The 17,811-nt window shown below is 35.9% G+C and overlaps 1 protein-coding gene across 1 annotated transcript in view; it reads left to right on the top strand.

The window, feature by feature from the left end:
* Window positions 1-231: 231 nt before the first annotated feature.
* LOC147486819 (antimicrobial ginkbilobin-2-like protein) overlaps window positions 232-17,811 on the top strand; it is a 34,792-nt gene continuing 17,212 nt past the window's right edge. The window contains exons 1-3 of the mRNA XM_086573859.1: window positions 232-286; window positions 5,055-5,229; window positions 6,010-6,067. Coding sequence (XP_086429985.1) covers window positions 232-286; window positions 5,055-5,229; window positions 6,010-6,067 — 288 coding nt within the window. The remainder of the gene's footprint in view (window positions 287-5,054; window positions 5,230-6,009; window positions 6,068-17,811) is intronic.

Below are 17,811 nucleotides of genomic sequence, written 5' to 3'. Positions count from 1 at the left end.
GCCCTCCTTGAGCGCGACCCGCGCCCAAAACATTGTAAAAGCATTAACACACGAGCGCGACCGCGCCCTACACGAGCGCGCGCGCGCCCTGCCTTCTGTGAACGCGGAAATTTCCAATTTTCAGAGGGTCATTCCAGGATTTTTGTGGAACTGTTCAAAGAGTAGTTGAGATGACATCTCCTATAGTCATACCTGAACAGTCTTTCGAAGATGTGTTGGGCACTGAGACCTATGGACATTGGTTCCGGCTACGGATCCTCGCAAGTTAGGATGGCGCCATCTACCGGTAAGTGATGACGATTCATATTCACCACTTCTTTTATCGCTTATTTCTACGACCATGTTAAATTCTATTGTAATCAGGATGGAGAACAAGAATTCTCCGTCGTAGTCGAAGACACGACACATCAATTCGATAAAAATGTGGTCGCTTTAGTTTCTGGATTACCAATACCTGATCCTGTTCACACATGGGCATATATGACCGATAATGCATATCTTTATGATTATACATATTTCCATGAGTATTATGGGGGAGGGGTATTTCGAGTAATGGACCAGGGGCGATATAGCATTGCCCTTGGTAGCCTGTCCCTAAATGTAGGCACCACCATGTTATTCATCCTGATGAATATTTTGGGGGAATGGCAGTTCATTTTAGCAAACAGTACTGCTGGTGACATTTTCCTCGCTTTAGCTGAGGGACGTCGCCGATATGACATTCCCCGAGTTTTAGTCGCTAGTCTTAAGAGAGCCCAAAGCATGAGGCATAAGTATCTTCTTATGCCTGTTTTGGTAAGCCGCATCACGCGAAGTTGTTTAATTCGTGATACGTCGTGCACAATTCACAGATTGAAAAGGGTTGAAGTCATGAGACCCACCAATCGGGTGGTTAATTTCGTTCGCTAATAATGACTTGGCCGGGATGGCAGGTGCAGCCTCATTTGGTTGCCCCGTACATCCCATCAGACATGATAACACTTAACAGGTTAACATTAGTAGATGATAACTGGCAGCAAGCTTGGCAAATTACAATGGACTGGCAGGATGCGAAGGAACCTCGTCTCACTAATGAGGAAGAGGATGCTTAAGTGGGAGATAAGGTAAGTTTTTAGTTTTGTTAGTGTCTGCTTATGTCCCAAGCAATTTAATTCTGTTTACCCCATAATGGGTGGAACTCTTATAGAGTTGCGTCAGTTTTTTATTTCCTATATTAGTATGTTCTAACCTTATTTTGCAGATGTTCCAGAATTTCACGCTTTTCCATGGTATTTTTCTACCCTCTTTATTTAAATGCTTTGAGGACAAAGCATGCTTCTTATTTGGGGGGGGGGGGCATAGAAACACATGTAATTAAGGCATCTGTTAGGATATAGATATGTATAATATGCATTTGTTTTTAAGTTGAAAATTTCAAAAATATAAATAAATAAGTTTATGCTATACACTTAGGAATATTGGTATTGTTTTCTTTCTCTATTCTCTTAACAATCTAGAAGTCTCAATGTAGCTTTTGCATCGAGAATAATTGTTAGAAACTTAGGTTAATATGTAGGTAATAATCTTTGCATCTATCTATAAATATATTACATGAGTATCTATGTTTGTTAGCAAGAAGTTTACGAAATCTAAGCTAGAGTACTTATTCTATAAATCCCGTGGAGAATATATATCCTAAAGCCTTATATGAGCCGAAACATTTGAGAAATGACACAAGGGAGAAGTAAAATCCGGATAGAGAAATCACACGCCCACTTGCTTGATCACTATGCCATATCCTAAGCGAGAATTTAGGCCCTCTTTGGATCGATATAGCCGAAATTCAAACCTATGAATTATTTTCCGCTAGTAAGCCCCCTCGAGCCCTTCTTTAGCCTTTCATAACCCACAATTCCTTTACCCTGTTACAAAAACAAAACAAAATAAAAAAAATTCAACCTACCCAATCTAGAATAAGTCTGAGAAATGAATGAGGAAGAAAGAAAAGAGAAAAACCGGTGTAAACAAAAATTAGTAGTTGCTTCAGAAAAAGAAAAGAAGTTTCCATCCAAGGAAAAGAAAAAAAAAATAGAATAAAAGGGAGTCAAAAGCCAAGGAAAAGAAAAAGAAAAATATGGCTAAGGATGGAAACAAAGTGTAGAAGCAAAAGTAAATAACACGGTTTTCTCTAGTTACATAATATGAAGACTCTACTATCTCAGACTTGTCCTTTTTGAATATCCATTTCCTTCCTTCTTAAACCATCTCCTAATCCCCGCAACACCTAATAAAGACCTCTAGCTCAATTAGGAATAGGTTAGTGTGATAGTAAGTGGCAGATGTGTTTGATCGACTCCGGCTTCCTTGTTGTCATTAAGATTGTAAGGTAAAGTGTGCCCAACGCACACTGGAGTAGCAAAACTTGAGCGGAAAAATCAAAGTGGTTTTTGTCTTGACATTTATGTGAGGACCTACTTAAGGATGCTATTCCGAGTTTCAAAAACGAACCTGCTAGACATTTCATAGTATTACTCATTGTATATATATTTGTATCATAGATGATTGATTATTATGGATGTATTAGTTTAGGTTTCGACATGATTATTCTGTATTCATTGCTAGTGAGATGTATAGATAATTGAGACATAAATAAGGAAACAATAGTTTTATTTCTTAGTCGTTGTAGTATAGTTGAAGTTTGTGAGTACCTTCACTGGAAAACTCTCACGAGGCTATAACTCGTCCACTAGGGAATTCCTAGTGGTTTAAGGCCTTGTTGCTTATGGTCAATGCAATCGCACTCAGTGAAACGAGAGTAGATAGAACTCCATTTTTGGTCACTTATTCTAATTTCTCATCTTTGCTTGAGGACAAGCAAAATGCTGTTTGGGGTGGTTTGATAAGAGCCCAAAACTGTAGTTTTAACCCCAGAATAGTCATACTTTTAGACCAATTATGTGAGTAATAATTAAGAGTTAACACCGACACGTGTTTTATGCATTTCAGGTTTCAAAGTCCATTATGTGCAGAAATTTGCCACTTTAGCGAGATAAAAGAGCAAAGGTCGGTTACTAAGGAGTTTCATGATTAAAGGCCTAGATTCAAGAAGACAAAGCCTTCCTAAAACCCGGTCAAAAGCTGAAAAGTCAACACGGGCAGAAACAACACACAAGTCAGCAGAACTTCTGAAGGCCGTATCTTTGGACTCAGACCTCGGAATGGGGCCTACCTTATGTCAAAACGACCGGATCGGAAAGAGCTTTCCAATGGTCCAAGCCTTGACCCAATCAAAGGAGCATAAATGGACGAAAAGTCTGTTGAAGCCAACTGCAGCTGAAAAGGCCTTTTTGGACTGAAAATATTGGGTTTTGGGCCTGAGAAAACATGGCTCCAAGCCTATGCACGATTTTTGGATCTGGACATATAAAAACCAAAGCTTAGCTCTTTGTTAATGGTAGCTAGTTAGACCTAAAACAATATAGATAAATTCTAGATCTAGTTTTATTAATTAAATTAAGTTTAGTTCCATTTTCAATTCTTGTTATAGATTAAGTCTTTGAATCATTGTTCTTGATTAATTAGATTAATAAAAATAGTTATTTTATCAATTTCGAATTGTGTTATTTCAATCTATTAGATCTAGTTTTAATTATTGTTGGTTACCATTTCTTAGTTGTTAATTAGAATTTAATCATTGTTTAGTTTAGATTAGTAAATTTCGAATCTTGATAATATGTTTAGTTTAGATTCATATGGGAATGATTGCGGAATGATTCAAGGCTAAAACCTCCATTAGAGGGGTTGATGAAGCCTTGATGAAAACTTAGTGGTATAGTGTAGAAGCATTGTAGAGTCTATTCCAATCTAGAAGGTCGTGATTCGCCATGAGAATGGGTGGACGACCTCACATGCTAGTTAGTATTTGGTAGAAATGCCATGAACACTAGGGATTAGAACTCGAAATTCTTGCCGTAAGAACATGAGAATCGAGATACAAGAGTCTATGTTAGGTTATTAAGTTGGATTCGAGGTGGATTCAATTTCCCTCTAATCCTTTATCTAGATTCAAAAACAATCATATTTCCATAGCATTCGTAGTTAAATTCACACAATCAATTTCATATAGGTATCGTAGTATAACACACCTTCGTAAAGCTCTCATTGACTTAAGACTGATTAATTAGATTAGAAAACAATTCCATGCTAGAGCACTAGGAGTGGAACGAATTTGTTACTCCACTCTATCTCGATAAAATTGAAAGTAGGAACTTTGATAAACATATAACATCAATAATTAGTTTGGTTTACTTACGTTTTGAGTTCATCGTTCATTTCGTAGGTAAACTACCAATTTTATGTTTTATCACCGACAGATCTGAAAAGTATTATAGGTACAATTGTTCATTGCTCATGGGTAGAAAGGATAGTTAACCACTCTTGATCCGTAGAAGTCTTGCTGAGTTTGGGTTGTGTCGAAGCCATGGCTCCATTACTATGGTTGTTCTTGGAGTTTTAAGCTGAACAAGTTTGGATCTGGTGTGAGAACTTTCTAAAGTTTGGGACTTGAAACAAAGTTGTGTTTGGCTGGAAACAAGGGAGGCAATAGCAGTTAATGGTTGCTCTTCAGTCAACTGCTCTTTATGGGCGGATATTGTAGATTGATTGGTTGGAAAACGTTTTTCTTGGCTGATGAACTTTGATATGATTGTTGTATTCAGGTTTTTGATGAGAGGAGTTGGCAATAGCTTCTCGAATTGGCTAATCCATAGCCTTGCGATGGGGAAGACACCACCTTAGGCGCTGGTTGCTTACAGGCGGGTAGAGATGGAGGAGTTCGGGTTGCCCAGATCCTTCCTCTATTCTTGGGTCTGATCCTGTTGGGCCGGTAGACATGAAGTCTTGGTCTTTTTTTTTTTGTCTTTGGGCTTGGTTAGGCTGTTAGTTCATGGGCATGTTTCTAGTACCGGAAAATAGCTTTTGTACAGTCTATTTTGGGTAGATATAGATTTATAAGCCTATATAAAAGAGGATGTCAATGGATATGTCTATGTAAGTAGTTCTTGAATTTAATACAGGTGAGAGTCTGCCTAACCCTAGCTTATTTGGAAATATATATATATATATATATATCGCAAGTGCAAAGATTCAACAACTCTATCCAAAAAACAAAGGAGCTACCATATGGTATGATTATTGTTTATTGAAATATTCAAATGTTAACATCTTTGGTACAATTGATTTTCAGAACAAGTTCGTCTTGGTCAATGTAAATAATGTGAGGGATATTAAATCCTTTAATCTATATAACAAAGAAGGGAAGAGTGGGATGACAAATTCCACCTCATAAGGTGATATTTGGTCGTGCCACCCCCTCACTATAGCCACTAGATTGTTTTTCTGGGGTGAGTTAACAAGTTTTTTGGGGTGAGTTTAAAAAAATTTCTCACCTCACCCACCTCACCCAAAAAAAGTGTGGACTATTTTTGGGCTAAACTTTTATGGGTTGTTGGGATCTGGAAACATGAGTATAGGGTGGATGCGTCGAAAAGCGTATCGCAATCGATCGGCGTCTGCATCGGTCGGATGTCGGGGCCGAAAAGTGCATGTATCTATGTCGTATGCTGGTGCCGAAGGCATGGGTATATGTGTCGTACTGAGGGCGGATGCACGTTGGGGGGGATCCGAAGGCGCGCGTATTTGTGTCGTACTAGGGGCGGATGAGCATTGGGGGGCGCCAAAGGCGCATCGATCCGCTATACCGGGGCAGAAAGATCGGGGCAATCAAGACGCAGCCAGATCGGTCTTGCCGCACGGGAGGTGGAAAGCGCCGAGGCACCGGGCGCGCCACAGATCTGCGCCATACGGAGGCGGATGTGAGTCGTATTAAAACGACGACGTGATTTGTGCCGTATGGCACGGGCAAATACTAGCCAAAAGACTAAGAAGTTCTTAAGCAAACTATCCGACAAAACTTCTAGAAGCTCAAAGTTGTTTATGACCGGTCTTAAAAAGCTAGAAAACTAATGGCAGCACTACTCAAAGATTGTATGGTCTTGTTCAATGTACCAAGGATCTGTCCAACAGTAGTGTAAGAATTGTTTGGATGTTGTGATCAGAGAACTTCCAAGCAGTGGCGATGGAAAAATAGGAGGATGGGTGGCTGGTGGAAGTTGTAACTTCAGATATGTGTTGTATCCCTTTGTGTAATCTTAGTCCTTGGGATTGTGTTGGGATTGTATCTTACTATCTTAGAAAAATATAGGGTCTGATGAATAGTGTTTTGGTGCACAATTCAGGGGCAAAATCGTTATTTACTAATTTTTTTTTAATTTTTTGAGGGCTAAAATAGTAATTGCATTTTAAAATATAGTTTTTTGTCAATTGTGTCGTCATAGGTAGGCCCCCATATCGGATAAAAGTCTGCAGAAAGAGGTAAAATAGTAATTTCACGTTTATAAATTTTTAAAAAATAAATAATAAATAAATGGTGGAGCCCACGTGGGTACCACGTTCACAGTTGCTAGTTCCTATAAATAAAACTACATGACAAAATAACAAAAAAAGAAAAAGAAAAGGACGTTCCAAACTGATTTTAGCACCATCGAATGGCCAATAAACTTTTTAATTTCTCCAAATACGTGTTGGTGTGTTGGTACTGTTAAGTGTCGTGATATTTGGCGTGCTTTCATGTTAGTGTGTGTTTTTTATGATTTTTCATGTTAGCAATTCAAGTCCGCCTACTGACACACCTTTTTTTTTTTTTTTTTTTTTTTTTTTTTCAAGTGAAAAGTTTATTGATAACGAGTTTTACAAATAGTTAAGAACAAACTACACCCACTAGTGCTTTCTGAATGGGAAATCCTATCTTCTTGAATGCAAACTCATTAGAATCAGTTGTCATTACGTTACTAGCTATCAACTAGATTTTTGGACCCATTCAACGAACGGGGACCATTTTTATATAATTTTTTTCCATTTTATTATTATGTATAAAAAATCTTACTTCCAAACTATATTGAAATTCAGACAGTAAATTAATTAATCAAAGTTCCCATCGCAAATAATTTGTTAGACGTACTAAAATGATGTTTTTTTTTGTATCAATGGGCAGTGTAAATCAGTTATGTAAGTTAATATACACTTTACTAAGCATTTAACGGGTGCCATTTTACTTAATTTATGTAAGGAAAGAAAAAATTAGTAAATGCTTTGTTTTGTATAAAATGTGAAGTTAAAATATGAAGTGAACATGTTCCATTATAAATCATTTCAATAGTTAAATTTTGAATTCAATGACTTTTCCAATTTGAATGTGTGCGTGAGGGAAAGCTTTTTTTTTTATTCAATGGGCATTATAGTGTATTAAGATGTCCAAAATTTGTGGTGTCTTTTAATTTTTTGTTTTTTAATTGTTAGCCCATTAGTATATATACTTAACACGTTTTGTCACTTTAACCACTTGCATCTATAATTTCCATACGTGTATTCTCGATAGCAAATTGGTTAACCTATTATATGGGTTTATCTTAAAAGTGCATTTATTTTTAAAGTATTGATTTTCTCCTTGGAGTTTTTAATATTTAGTCCTATTGTTAATTAATCACAATATTTTTGTTTGGTCCTCAAGTATGCTGCGTGCATGACATGTGCAGTGTATTGTAGCCATTTTTCATTAAAAAACGAATGTTAGAAAACGGTCAACTCACAGTCAACTCAGTCAAGCGCCAATTTTAATAAACGAAGAATTGTAGACCAACACAATTTGCTATTATAATTAGGACTAAAAGCTAAATCGTTTTGTGGTTTTGGCAGGGCAGCTCTAGGGCAGGCTGTCTAGGCAGCCGCCAAGAGCCCCCACATTTTAGCACAACAAAAGGCGCCCCCAACAACTGTCAAGAAATAAGGTTTAGATTTTGATGTAGTCTTATGTTTCATTAACATAAAATTGAAAGAGTTTGATTTTTTCGATTTTAATTTCTCTAACAGGTTCCACTATAAAATAATTTCAATAGTTAAATTTTGAATTCAATGACTTTTCTCATTTGAATGTGTGCGTGAGAGAAAGCTTTTTTTTTATTCAATGGGCTTTATAGTGTATTAAGATGTCTAAAATTTGTGGTGTCTTTTAATTTTTTGTTTTTTAAATAATAAATAGCCCAAGTAAAGCTCATTAGATAGAGTTATTTGTGTGTTTTCTGAGTTGACCAGGCGCTTGAGTCTAATGCAAATAATAGTAGGGTATCTTAATCAACATGTGTTTTTAATTTAATGAGTTGTTCAATTTTTCCTAAATTTTAACTGCCATGTGTGCGGTTAATAATCAAATCATAGAAATAATCAGTACACTATTTTCTATATCATTGTTGGGAGTCTCTATTTTTGTAAATTGGTATCGTTGACCAAAGAAAGTTTAGTCAGTCACTCTCTCGATCTTTCTCAGGAATTGTTCTTCATCTACTTTAGCGAAACAAACTAACATGTGTTGATATGCATGTATCATGTATGTGTATGTTGCTTCATTTTTTTTACTTATAAATTAATCTTTGATCTTGTTGTGTTCATGACTTCATGTTCTTTAGTTTATGCATTGAACACAATACTCTTTAGTTTATGCATTGAAATATTAATATAACAAAAAAAAAAGAGACTTAATCAGTATTTTCAATATGAAAGTCAGAAAATCATTGTAAATAATGGAAAAGAAGAACAAAATAGGCTACCTCATTTTTGGATGTGTAGTGCAATTGATTTTTTTGTACATATATAGGGTTTTTTAGGTTAATAGATTAGGTTTTACTAGGTGATTGGAAGTTCACTTTTCGTAGGATTCTAGTTTTGTATATATCTTAAATTAGTTTTTTTTTTTCAATTATCTAGAAGTTAATGAACGAAGTTAGGTAGAACATGTATTGTGTTTTGAAACTTCTACGTGTATTATTGGGCCTAGGGCCCAAAATTTTTATAAGATATGTTATAAGCCAGTATTTGTATCGCAACTTCTATTCAAATTAAAGGCATTGATTGACTCTACTACCTCTTTTTCCGACACATATTTTGCTTCATTTTACACTGCAGATCAGGTATTTTCATCCCCAATTCTCAATTTTATATTAAATTCATGTGAAATTTTTGCCAATATGATAAAGGGGCGTTTGTATTGTTCAATTTATTAATAATCGGTTTTCATTTCTCATAGTATTAGGATAGAATTCAAATAGGTTGCGATATATTGGCAGTAGAACACCATATCTAGTAACAATCCTGACGTTGGAGCTTTGTTTTCTGGTTGGTTATTTGATTTCTTGGTTGTTTGTGAGCTATTGATTTCAGAGAGCAGATAGGCTTAATATCCCTAACACAAATTATGGTAGTACTTATGCAAAATGATTTTGATATAGTCTTATGTTTCATCGACATAAAACTGAAAGAGTTTGAATTTTTCGGTTTTAATTTCTTTGCTTTATGTATTTCAATATATTCTCTGTTTTGACTTTTTTTTATCTTTACTTGTGAGATATCTCCGCTCTATATTAAGTTTGTTTTGGCTGCATGGAGAAATGGACATTATTTGGATGATCAAGAAGTTCACTTTGCCGAGAAAGTATATTGATCTTGAATATTTACTTGTCTGTTTGTCTGCCCAGATTCTCCGCTTTTAATTACTCCATTTTTTGTATTTCAATATATATATATATATATATTGGTGAGATATCTCCGCTATATATTAAATTTGATTTGGCTGCATGGAGAAATGAACATTCTTTGGCTACCATCTAGTGGGATTGAGAAGTTCACTTTGCTGAGTAAGTATATTTTTAATTTTCACCCGTCTGTCTGTCTACCCGGATTCTCCACTTTTAATCTGTCTGTCTATTAAGTCTGGGAGGTATCTCTGCTGTATATTAAGTTTGGTTTTGCTGCATGGAGAAATGGACATTATTTGGATGCCTTATTACTTCTACATCTAATGGGATCGAGAAGTTTATTTTGTCGAGTAAGTGTTGATTTATAATTTTTACCTGTCTGTATGTCTTCCCGGATTATTCCCTTTTAATTACACTGCTTTCTGTATAGCTATTGTATTATATGCAAGACCTCAATCTAATTCATATTCAAAGTAGTCTCAAGATAATAATAATATGTTAGAGGATAGACAAACAAAAAAATTGGCATAATCGATAAACATTAAACTATTGGCTTATTGATTATGACATAGTTCCATTTGCTAGACAAAATTTAAAATAACAGTTTTAATAGTGACTAATGTTCATAAATAGTAAGCTTTTATTCATAGTGTTTTGCCTATCACGCGTTGATGGTTTCTGTGTTGTTGATATAGAAAACTTGTTTGTTTTCTAATACGAATGTCATCCAACTTGCTTTTGTTGCAGTTGAGTATGTGTAGTATGCTTTTCCGTTTTATGTATTGGATAATGTAATCATTAAGTAGATTGGACAAGTAAGAACAATCAAACATTTATTAAATCAAATAAATTGACTTATATAGTGCACATCCTCCTTTGTATCCTAAGTGGTGCGTTGGAGTTAACTCAACAGGTTACATAGGATATTTACACATAATATATCATTCTTATCCTAGCTTTGTAAAGTTAGCACTTGTCCAAACGATGTTTTCCTTCTCGATCTTGTATTGACTCCTCAAAGAGTCGATTATCTAAAGCAGATGCCCATGATGGCCTTTCATCATCTACTTCTATCCACTTCATTGAAGTTCTTGCACATCTTCTATTTCATTGAAGCTCTTTATCCTTTGAAGTTCTTACAATTTCGCTCTTGCAACACACTATCATTTCCACTTTGCAAATAACATTAAACTTCAAGCACCAAAGTGTCTATATTGACATCATTGTCCATTACAACCTGCGACCAACATAGAGCAATATAAATATATACAAAGAAAAAAAATTGTAGTCTCCTTCCAATTTAAATCAATGATTCAGTCCAGAAAAAGAGGGAACTAGCCATCTTTCACAACAAAAATCTTTTTGCAACCAATATGCTTGATCATATTACTTTATAAGAAAATTTAAAGAACTTAGACACACCTGAAACCATTCAAAAGCAATTAAAAATTAAAAAAGAAAAAAAAAATGTAAACACCTAAACCATTCAGAAACAATTAAAGTCTTGGTACTCGGGGGGCCAGGACTGTTACTGAATATATAATATGACGTCACCTGAATATGCTCAACCACCTTATAGATATTGTTTATATAAGTTACTCTGAAAAATATATGCTCTATGCAGAGTTATGAGATATAAATATTATATTGATTGCTCATTCAAATTTTTTGTAACGTGAAAACTCCACTCTCCATAAAAATAAAAAATCCATCCATGTAAAAACCATTCGACTTCTTTTGTTGTTGGAAAATAGAAATTTTATTGAAGTCATGTGAGAATGCTCAATGATGCAATGATCATATTGAAGCTACTTGAATAGGAAGCTGTAGAGAAAAAGGGATTTTTTTTTTCTCTTTTACGTTTTGAGCGCACCTGCGCCTCAGATGGGCGCGACCTGCGCTTTACCTCCAATGTTTTGAGCGCACTTGCGCCTCAGATGGGTGCGACCCGCGCTTTAACCTCCAGTGTTTTGAGTGCACCTGCGCCTCCAATAGACGCGACCCGCGCTCTACCGATTTCAAAGACTAAATTCACTGTTCGAATTTTTCGAAAAATAGTATAAATATAGGTTTTTTCTGTAGAAACCTAACTTTTCCAAAACCAAGAAAGAGAGAGATTATAAGAGAGCAATTCTTTGTGAGTTGAGTGTTCATTCTTTGTGAGTGAATTGAGAAACTTGTAATCTATTACTCCGGACATCTAGTAAAGCTTGGAACTCGCAGTGTGGACGTAGGCAAATTGCCGAACCACGATATATCCTTGTCTTGTGGTTGGTTCTCTTTTGCATTAATTGTTTTACTTTATATGCTTGTTATTTGATATTGAGAAGTGTTGAGATATTGCTTGGAGGGTGTTGAAGTCTTGTCTATTGAGAAGGATCGATCCTTGTGTTGGATTGATCCGTTTGTTGTGGGTAACGTTGTTTCCGCAGTTATTTAATCACAACAATTGGTATCAGAGCGTAGGTATACGACCTAGGATTTTGAGTTTAGTGCTCGAAATTTGTGTAGACAAGGTGTTCGATTAAATTCCAAGGTGAAATTTTTTTTTGGGTTATTGTGTGTAACTTGAAAGATGGCTCCCAAGATGTCAAACGCAAGGTTTGAAGTAGAGAAGTTTAATGGGAAGAATAACTTTGGGATTTGGCAAGTCCAAGTAAAGGACATCCTCATCCAACAAGGTTTGCATAAGGCTTTAAAGGGGATTAAATATAAGGCGGTGAGTGTAAGTAATGATGATTGGGAAGAGTTCGATCTTCAGGCTTGTTCATCAATCCGGTTATGTCTTGCTAATGAGGTCATGTATAGTGTGATGGGAGAAAATACCGCTGCCAGTATTTGGCTCAAACTAGAGTCTATGTATATGACCAAAAGCATGACGAACAAGATGTACCTTAAGAAGTGTCTTTATCGGTACATGATGGTCGATGGTTCAATGATGCAAGAGCACGTTAGTGAGTTCCGTCGACGTCTAGCAGATTATTTGAATGTTGGTATGAAGATGGATGATGAAGATCAAGCGGCATGTTTAATATTCTCCTTGCCAGAAAGCTATGAGCATCTAATGACTAGATTTATGAACAGAGAAGACGTCGATCTTGACGAAGTTCAGAGTGTACTTCTTTCTTATGAGTTAATGAAGAAGACACGTGTAGAGAATAGCATTGATGCAGGTTAGGGGCTAGTGGCAAGAGGAAGGTCGTATGAAAAGGCTTCTACAAGCAATGAGAAATCTAGGTCCAAGTCAAAGAAGCCTTTGACACATGTGAAGTGCTACAATTGCGATGAAAAGGGACATTACGCAAGTAATTGTCCTCACCCAAAGAAAGAGAACAAGAGAGATGGTAAAAAGAAAGGTAAGGCAAAAATTGAGGCAAGTTATGCTTCAGGCTCTGAAGGGGACGAGTTGAGTCTCTGTGTGTCCACACAAGACTATATGGCCGAAAGGTGGATTCTTGATTCCGGATGTTCCTACCATATGTGCCCGAATAGAAAGTGGTTTACTTCTTATGAGAGCATTAAAGGTGGTTCCGTTTTGATGGGTAATGACGTTGCTTGTAAGACGGTAGGAATTGGGCAGATATGGGTTAAGATGCATGATGGTATAGTGAGGACTTTAACTGATGTGAGGCATGTTCCTGAGCTAAAGAAAAACCTTATTTCTCTTGGTACCTTGGATTCCAAAGGCCACAAGTTTGTGGGCAAAGGTGGAGTCCAAAAGATTGTCAGTGGCTCTTTAACAGTTATGAAGGGTCAAAGACACGGAACCTTGTATACTTTGATGGGTAGTACAGTGATAGGCGATGTAGCAGTGGGTGCATGTAGTGATGATTCTGAATGCACTAAGATGTGGCATATGCGACTAGGGCATATGAGTGAAAAGGGTTTGTCTGAGTTGTGCAAGCGAGGGTTCTTGAAAGACTTGAAGAAGCCAAGTATGGGTTTCTGTGAGCATTGCGTCTATGGGAAGCAGTGTAGAGTCAAGTTCAAGTCAAGCAAGCACACGACCACAGGCATCCTTGACTATGTGCATACGGATGTTTGGGGACCCTCTAGAGTGGCTTCAAAAGGAGGTAACCGCTATTATGTCTCATTCATTGATGATCATACCCGCTATGTGTGGGTGTATATGATGAAAACGAAAGATGAAGTGTTTGAGACATTTAAGAAGTGGAAGGCAAGGGTTGAGAATCGCACAGATAGGAAGGTAAAGACACTACGGTCTGACAATGGTACAGAATATACCTATGGGCCCTTCCAAGAGTTTTGTGCGCAACATGGAATTGCCAGACACTGGACAGTTAGGGGCACGCCTCAGCAGAATGGAATGGCAGAGAGGATGAATAGAACCTTGCTTGAAAGAGCGAGTTGTTTGTTATCTAATGCCAGTCTAGGCAAAGAGTATTGGGCAGATGCTGTGTCCATAGCGTGTTACCTATACAATAGGTCACTAGTTCCAGCTATAGATTGCAAGACACCTTATGAGGTGCGGTCAGGTAACCCAGCTGATTATAGTATTTTGCGAGTGTTTGGATCGACTGCTTACTACCATGTGAGGGAGAGCAAGCTAGATCCTAGAGCTAAGAAAGTCATATTCTTAGGCTTCGCAAATGGGGTAAAGGGATACAGATTGTGGTGTCTAGAAGACCACAAGTTCTTGATATTTTAGATAGCTCGCTTCAAGTTCTTTTAGATTTTTTCGGCATGAATTGTCCTTGATATTTTTTACTTGATATATTTTTTTTTCTCACGTCTTATCTTGGTCACATGTTTTAGTTAAATTTCCTTTTCAATTGAAAGAAATTTATTACAAAAAAGGAATGGAAATTCAGTTTTGCAATTTTATGGACTGATTAATTGTCATTCAGCAAGAAACTTCAAACATATATACTCCTTTAAATTGGTACGTATACAACATATTATCAAAAATATAATAAGCAAAGAATTCAAACAATTAGGCGACTATTAGGGACATGCATGAACATTCCCAGTGAGCATTTGACCCATAGTTAATGTCTATAGTGGTATACCACACTTTACTTGTATTGTAAAAAATTGAGACTAAGCAGCAAAATGAAATGTCAATATATATATATATTTTTTGATACATGCCAAAGTGATGGAAAACAAAGAATATCTTTTACATACCCACCTAGTTTGTCAATATTTTTTGAAATGATACAACATAAGATGTTTTTCGGTCATAATGTTATTAAGGAAATGAGCATTCCCAATGAAGGAAACCAAGATGACCCTAAGCTCATACATAATTTCACAACAGCTTAAGGTGAGCAGTATGCCTAGTGTCGTCCCACACTCCCCGCTTTATGATACCTAAAAGCAACAAATCAATCTATCAGAAAAAAAAAATAACAATAATAAATAAAAGTAAAGCAATCTAATAATAACTCAAGATCGAATATACAATATTACGATAAGAAGTCCAAGAAATCCAATAATAAGTGCAATGTATTAGTAATCTAAGTAAGAAAAGGTTGCCTAAAAAGAATCCTATGTGCTACTTCTTACCAAAGGATTGTCGATGTGCTATGGGGTATCTCAATGTGTTAGATAGAAACATTGGTGTTAAATTTGGAAATGTTCTTGACCTAAGAACAGTTTACGTCAACTCAAAACACACTAAAAGAACTACTCGCGCCTAAACATCATGCATTAAGATTTCTTTGGTAATACCTCATAATATTTGCATCACCAACAACAAATCATGTCTAGTAGTAGCCAGTAGGATATGGAAAGCATGATGATTTCTTTGGCATGAACTTCCAATTCGACTATCTTCGTCGTCTTTCCATGAGATACTTGCAAAACAACATAGCTAAATATTGAAGTTCTGGAAGTCGGCAGATGAAAAAAGGGGTTTGGTGTATATAACAATGTCATCGAGCGTACGATAAGTACACAAATTATCACCTCCAACTACTGAATTTCGCATTCAAGTGTGTGGTATATTTAAGATGGAAAAAGAATTGACAGTGCTATTACAGATCATTACTCCTTCCTAAGGTTTCTCGTTCAGATAGTTATTGTCTTCAAGCAAGAGGCTGAAACATAGCTAACGCAATTTGTTGTTGGCTTAAAGACTATCAGAGCTTATCTCCAATTTGTCAAGCCCGTATGTTGAGACTTTGATAGAGACATCCATTAGAGAAGCATATTACACAAAGGTTAGAGCATAATATCAGCCAATCAAGTGTATATTTATCAAGTTATTCCCCTAAAGAAGAAAAGTTGAATGAACAACTCAACCCATAGTGCCTCAAAAGCTTAGACTTTTTTCGTTCTTTGTGCAAGTATTGATAAAATCCTTGAGGTGAATAAGACTCATTAAGTTGGATTACCTTAAACTATTAGGGCCTAAGGCAACCTTGCCTAGTCTAAAGTGATTTGAAGAACAACACATACGTCTAGATGAGATAAGACACGCAAAATATTAAAGAGTAGTCATTATTAAAGAGATGAAGATGTTACCATTAATTTTGCAATCACAAAGAAAATGAGCGAGTGTATAGATTGATGTCGAGTAATTAATAATAATACAAAAATACCTCAAGATGTTGAGCAGCTTCCATTGTTAAACCAACAGTTGCAGCAGCTAGTCCTATTAATCCTCACTCTACATAAAATGAGGAGGATATTAATTAATAATAATAAGTCTAAGTTGTTATAGATTATTCATCAAAACCTTAATAATCATAATTCAATTACATTGCTACATGAACAAAGAGAGAGAACATAGTAAAGAGAGAGAACCGCAAATAAAATTAAATGAAAAACTTTGGTTGGATTGTTTCTTACCGTCTCCCAACAGATTAATCTTCATGGAGGGGATGGGGGGGTCAAGCAACTATTTTGGTTTTTAGTCGAGGGGTATTTGGGTTTAGGGCGCTTTAGCTTTCCATTTTGAGTTGGACACTTGGAGCAACCCATTTTTCTTTCACCAGTTTTTTTCTCCACTTTCTAATGCATTGATAAGTGATAAAAATAAATAAAAGAATATGAATGTACATTATATACATTAGTGTATTTCAAAACTTGATAACACTCCTCTATTCATTCGACAGGGATACGGTAATCCAATTCCTTTATTTCCAATGACTTGATGGTTGTAGTTATGAATAGAGGGAATTACTTGAGCTCTAAGTGACCCACAACTTAGACACTCCCAAACAAAATCAACATAGCACTGAAATCCCAATTCTTTATATGTTAGATCTAAATGTTCCATTTTTTATTCATTTATAAGAACCCAAATAAATCCTAAAAGTTCAATTCTATAAAAATCCAATCAATTCCAATGAAAAAAACACTTTAGTGAAGCTGGAGAATGTGAATACCCTGATTAAAGATGTTGGTTTAATTACAAAATATAAATTTTGGAGAGAAAGAAGAAGACGTATACCTTGATTTGGAACGGTAGTGAGAAATGCTCTAAATAGATACACATCAGTATGTGTACTTGCTTTGCCAGTTCTAGCAAGTTCTTGTGCAATATAGTTTAGAGTACCTGCAGCATGGCGAGAAGTTTGAGGATCTATCAACTCCATGATCACATAATTTAGCAAGGTCGAAGTCCCCTAACTTTGGGTTCGTTTCACCATCTAGTAGTATATTGCAAGCTTTTAGAGGCTTAAGTTAAAGTGTTTAAATTTCGATGACTAATTTGCAATTAAGTAATGACATAATCATTTAGTGATGCAAGTTCAAACCTGTCAACAGATGCAATCATGACAACTAAAAAAAAACCCTGTCAAAGAAGAGAAAACCCACAACCAAAAACGCAAAGTTGGAAAAATAAAATAAAAAATAAAAAACTTGTTTTTACATCGCAATTTATGGAAACAGTGTGTTCAATCCTTGTAAGTTATACGTGAATATTTAAGCCCACCATTATCAAGTTAATTATCAGTAGATTAATATTCACAGGATGGGAGAGGCAAAAAAATTACAGGTTTTGGGAAGAAGTATAATGGGCTATCACTTATTAGTTAGTGTTTTGTTTACCGTGGATTCTTTGTAGGTTTATTTCCATTTTTCGTCCCCTAATTTCTCGTGTGCGCAAAAAGAAACCCCGACACCTCCCTCCTACATGAGAATTGATAAAACATAATTAAAAACCATTCAATTATGAGAATTAAAATCAATAGGAAGACAACCACTGATTGAAAAG

Source organism: Coptis chinensis, chromosome 7 (assembly GCF_015680905.1).
Source record: "Coptis chinensis isolate HL-2020 chromosome 7, ASM1568090v1, whole genome shotgun sequence".
In the NCBI taxonomy this organism is placed as follows: domain Eukaryota; kingdom Viridiplantae; phylum Streptophyta; class Magnoliopsida; order Ranunculales; family Ranunculaceae; genus Coptis; species Coptis chinensis.
This window is presented reverse-complemented; position numbering and strand designations above follow the sequence as displayed.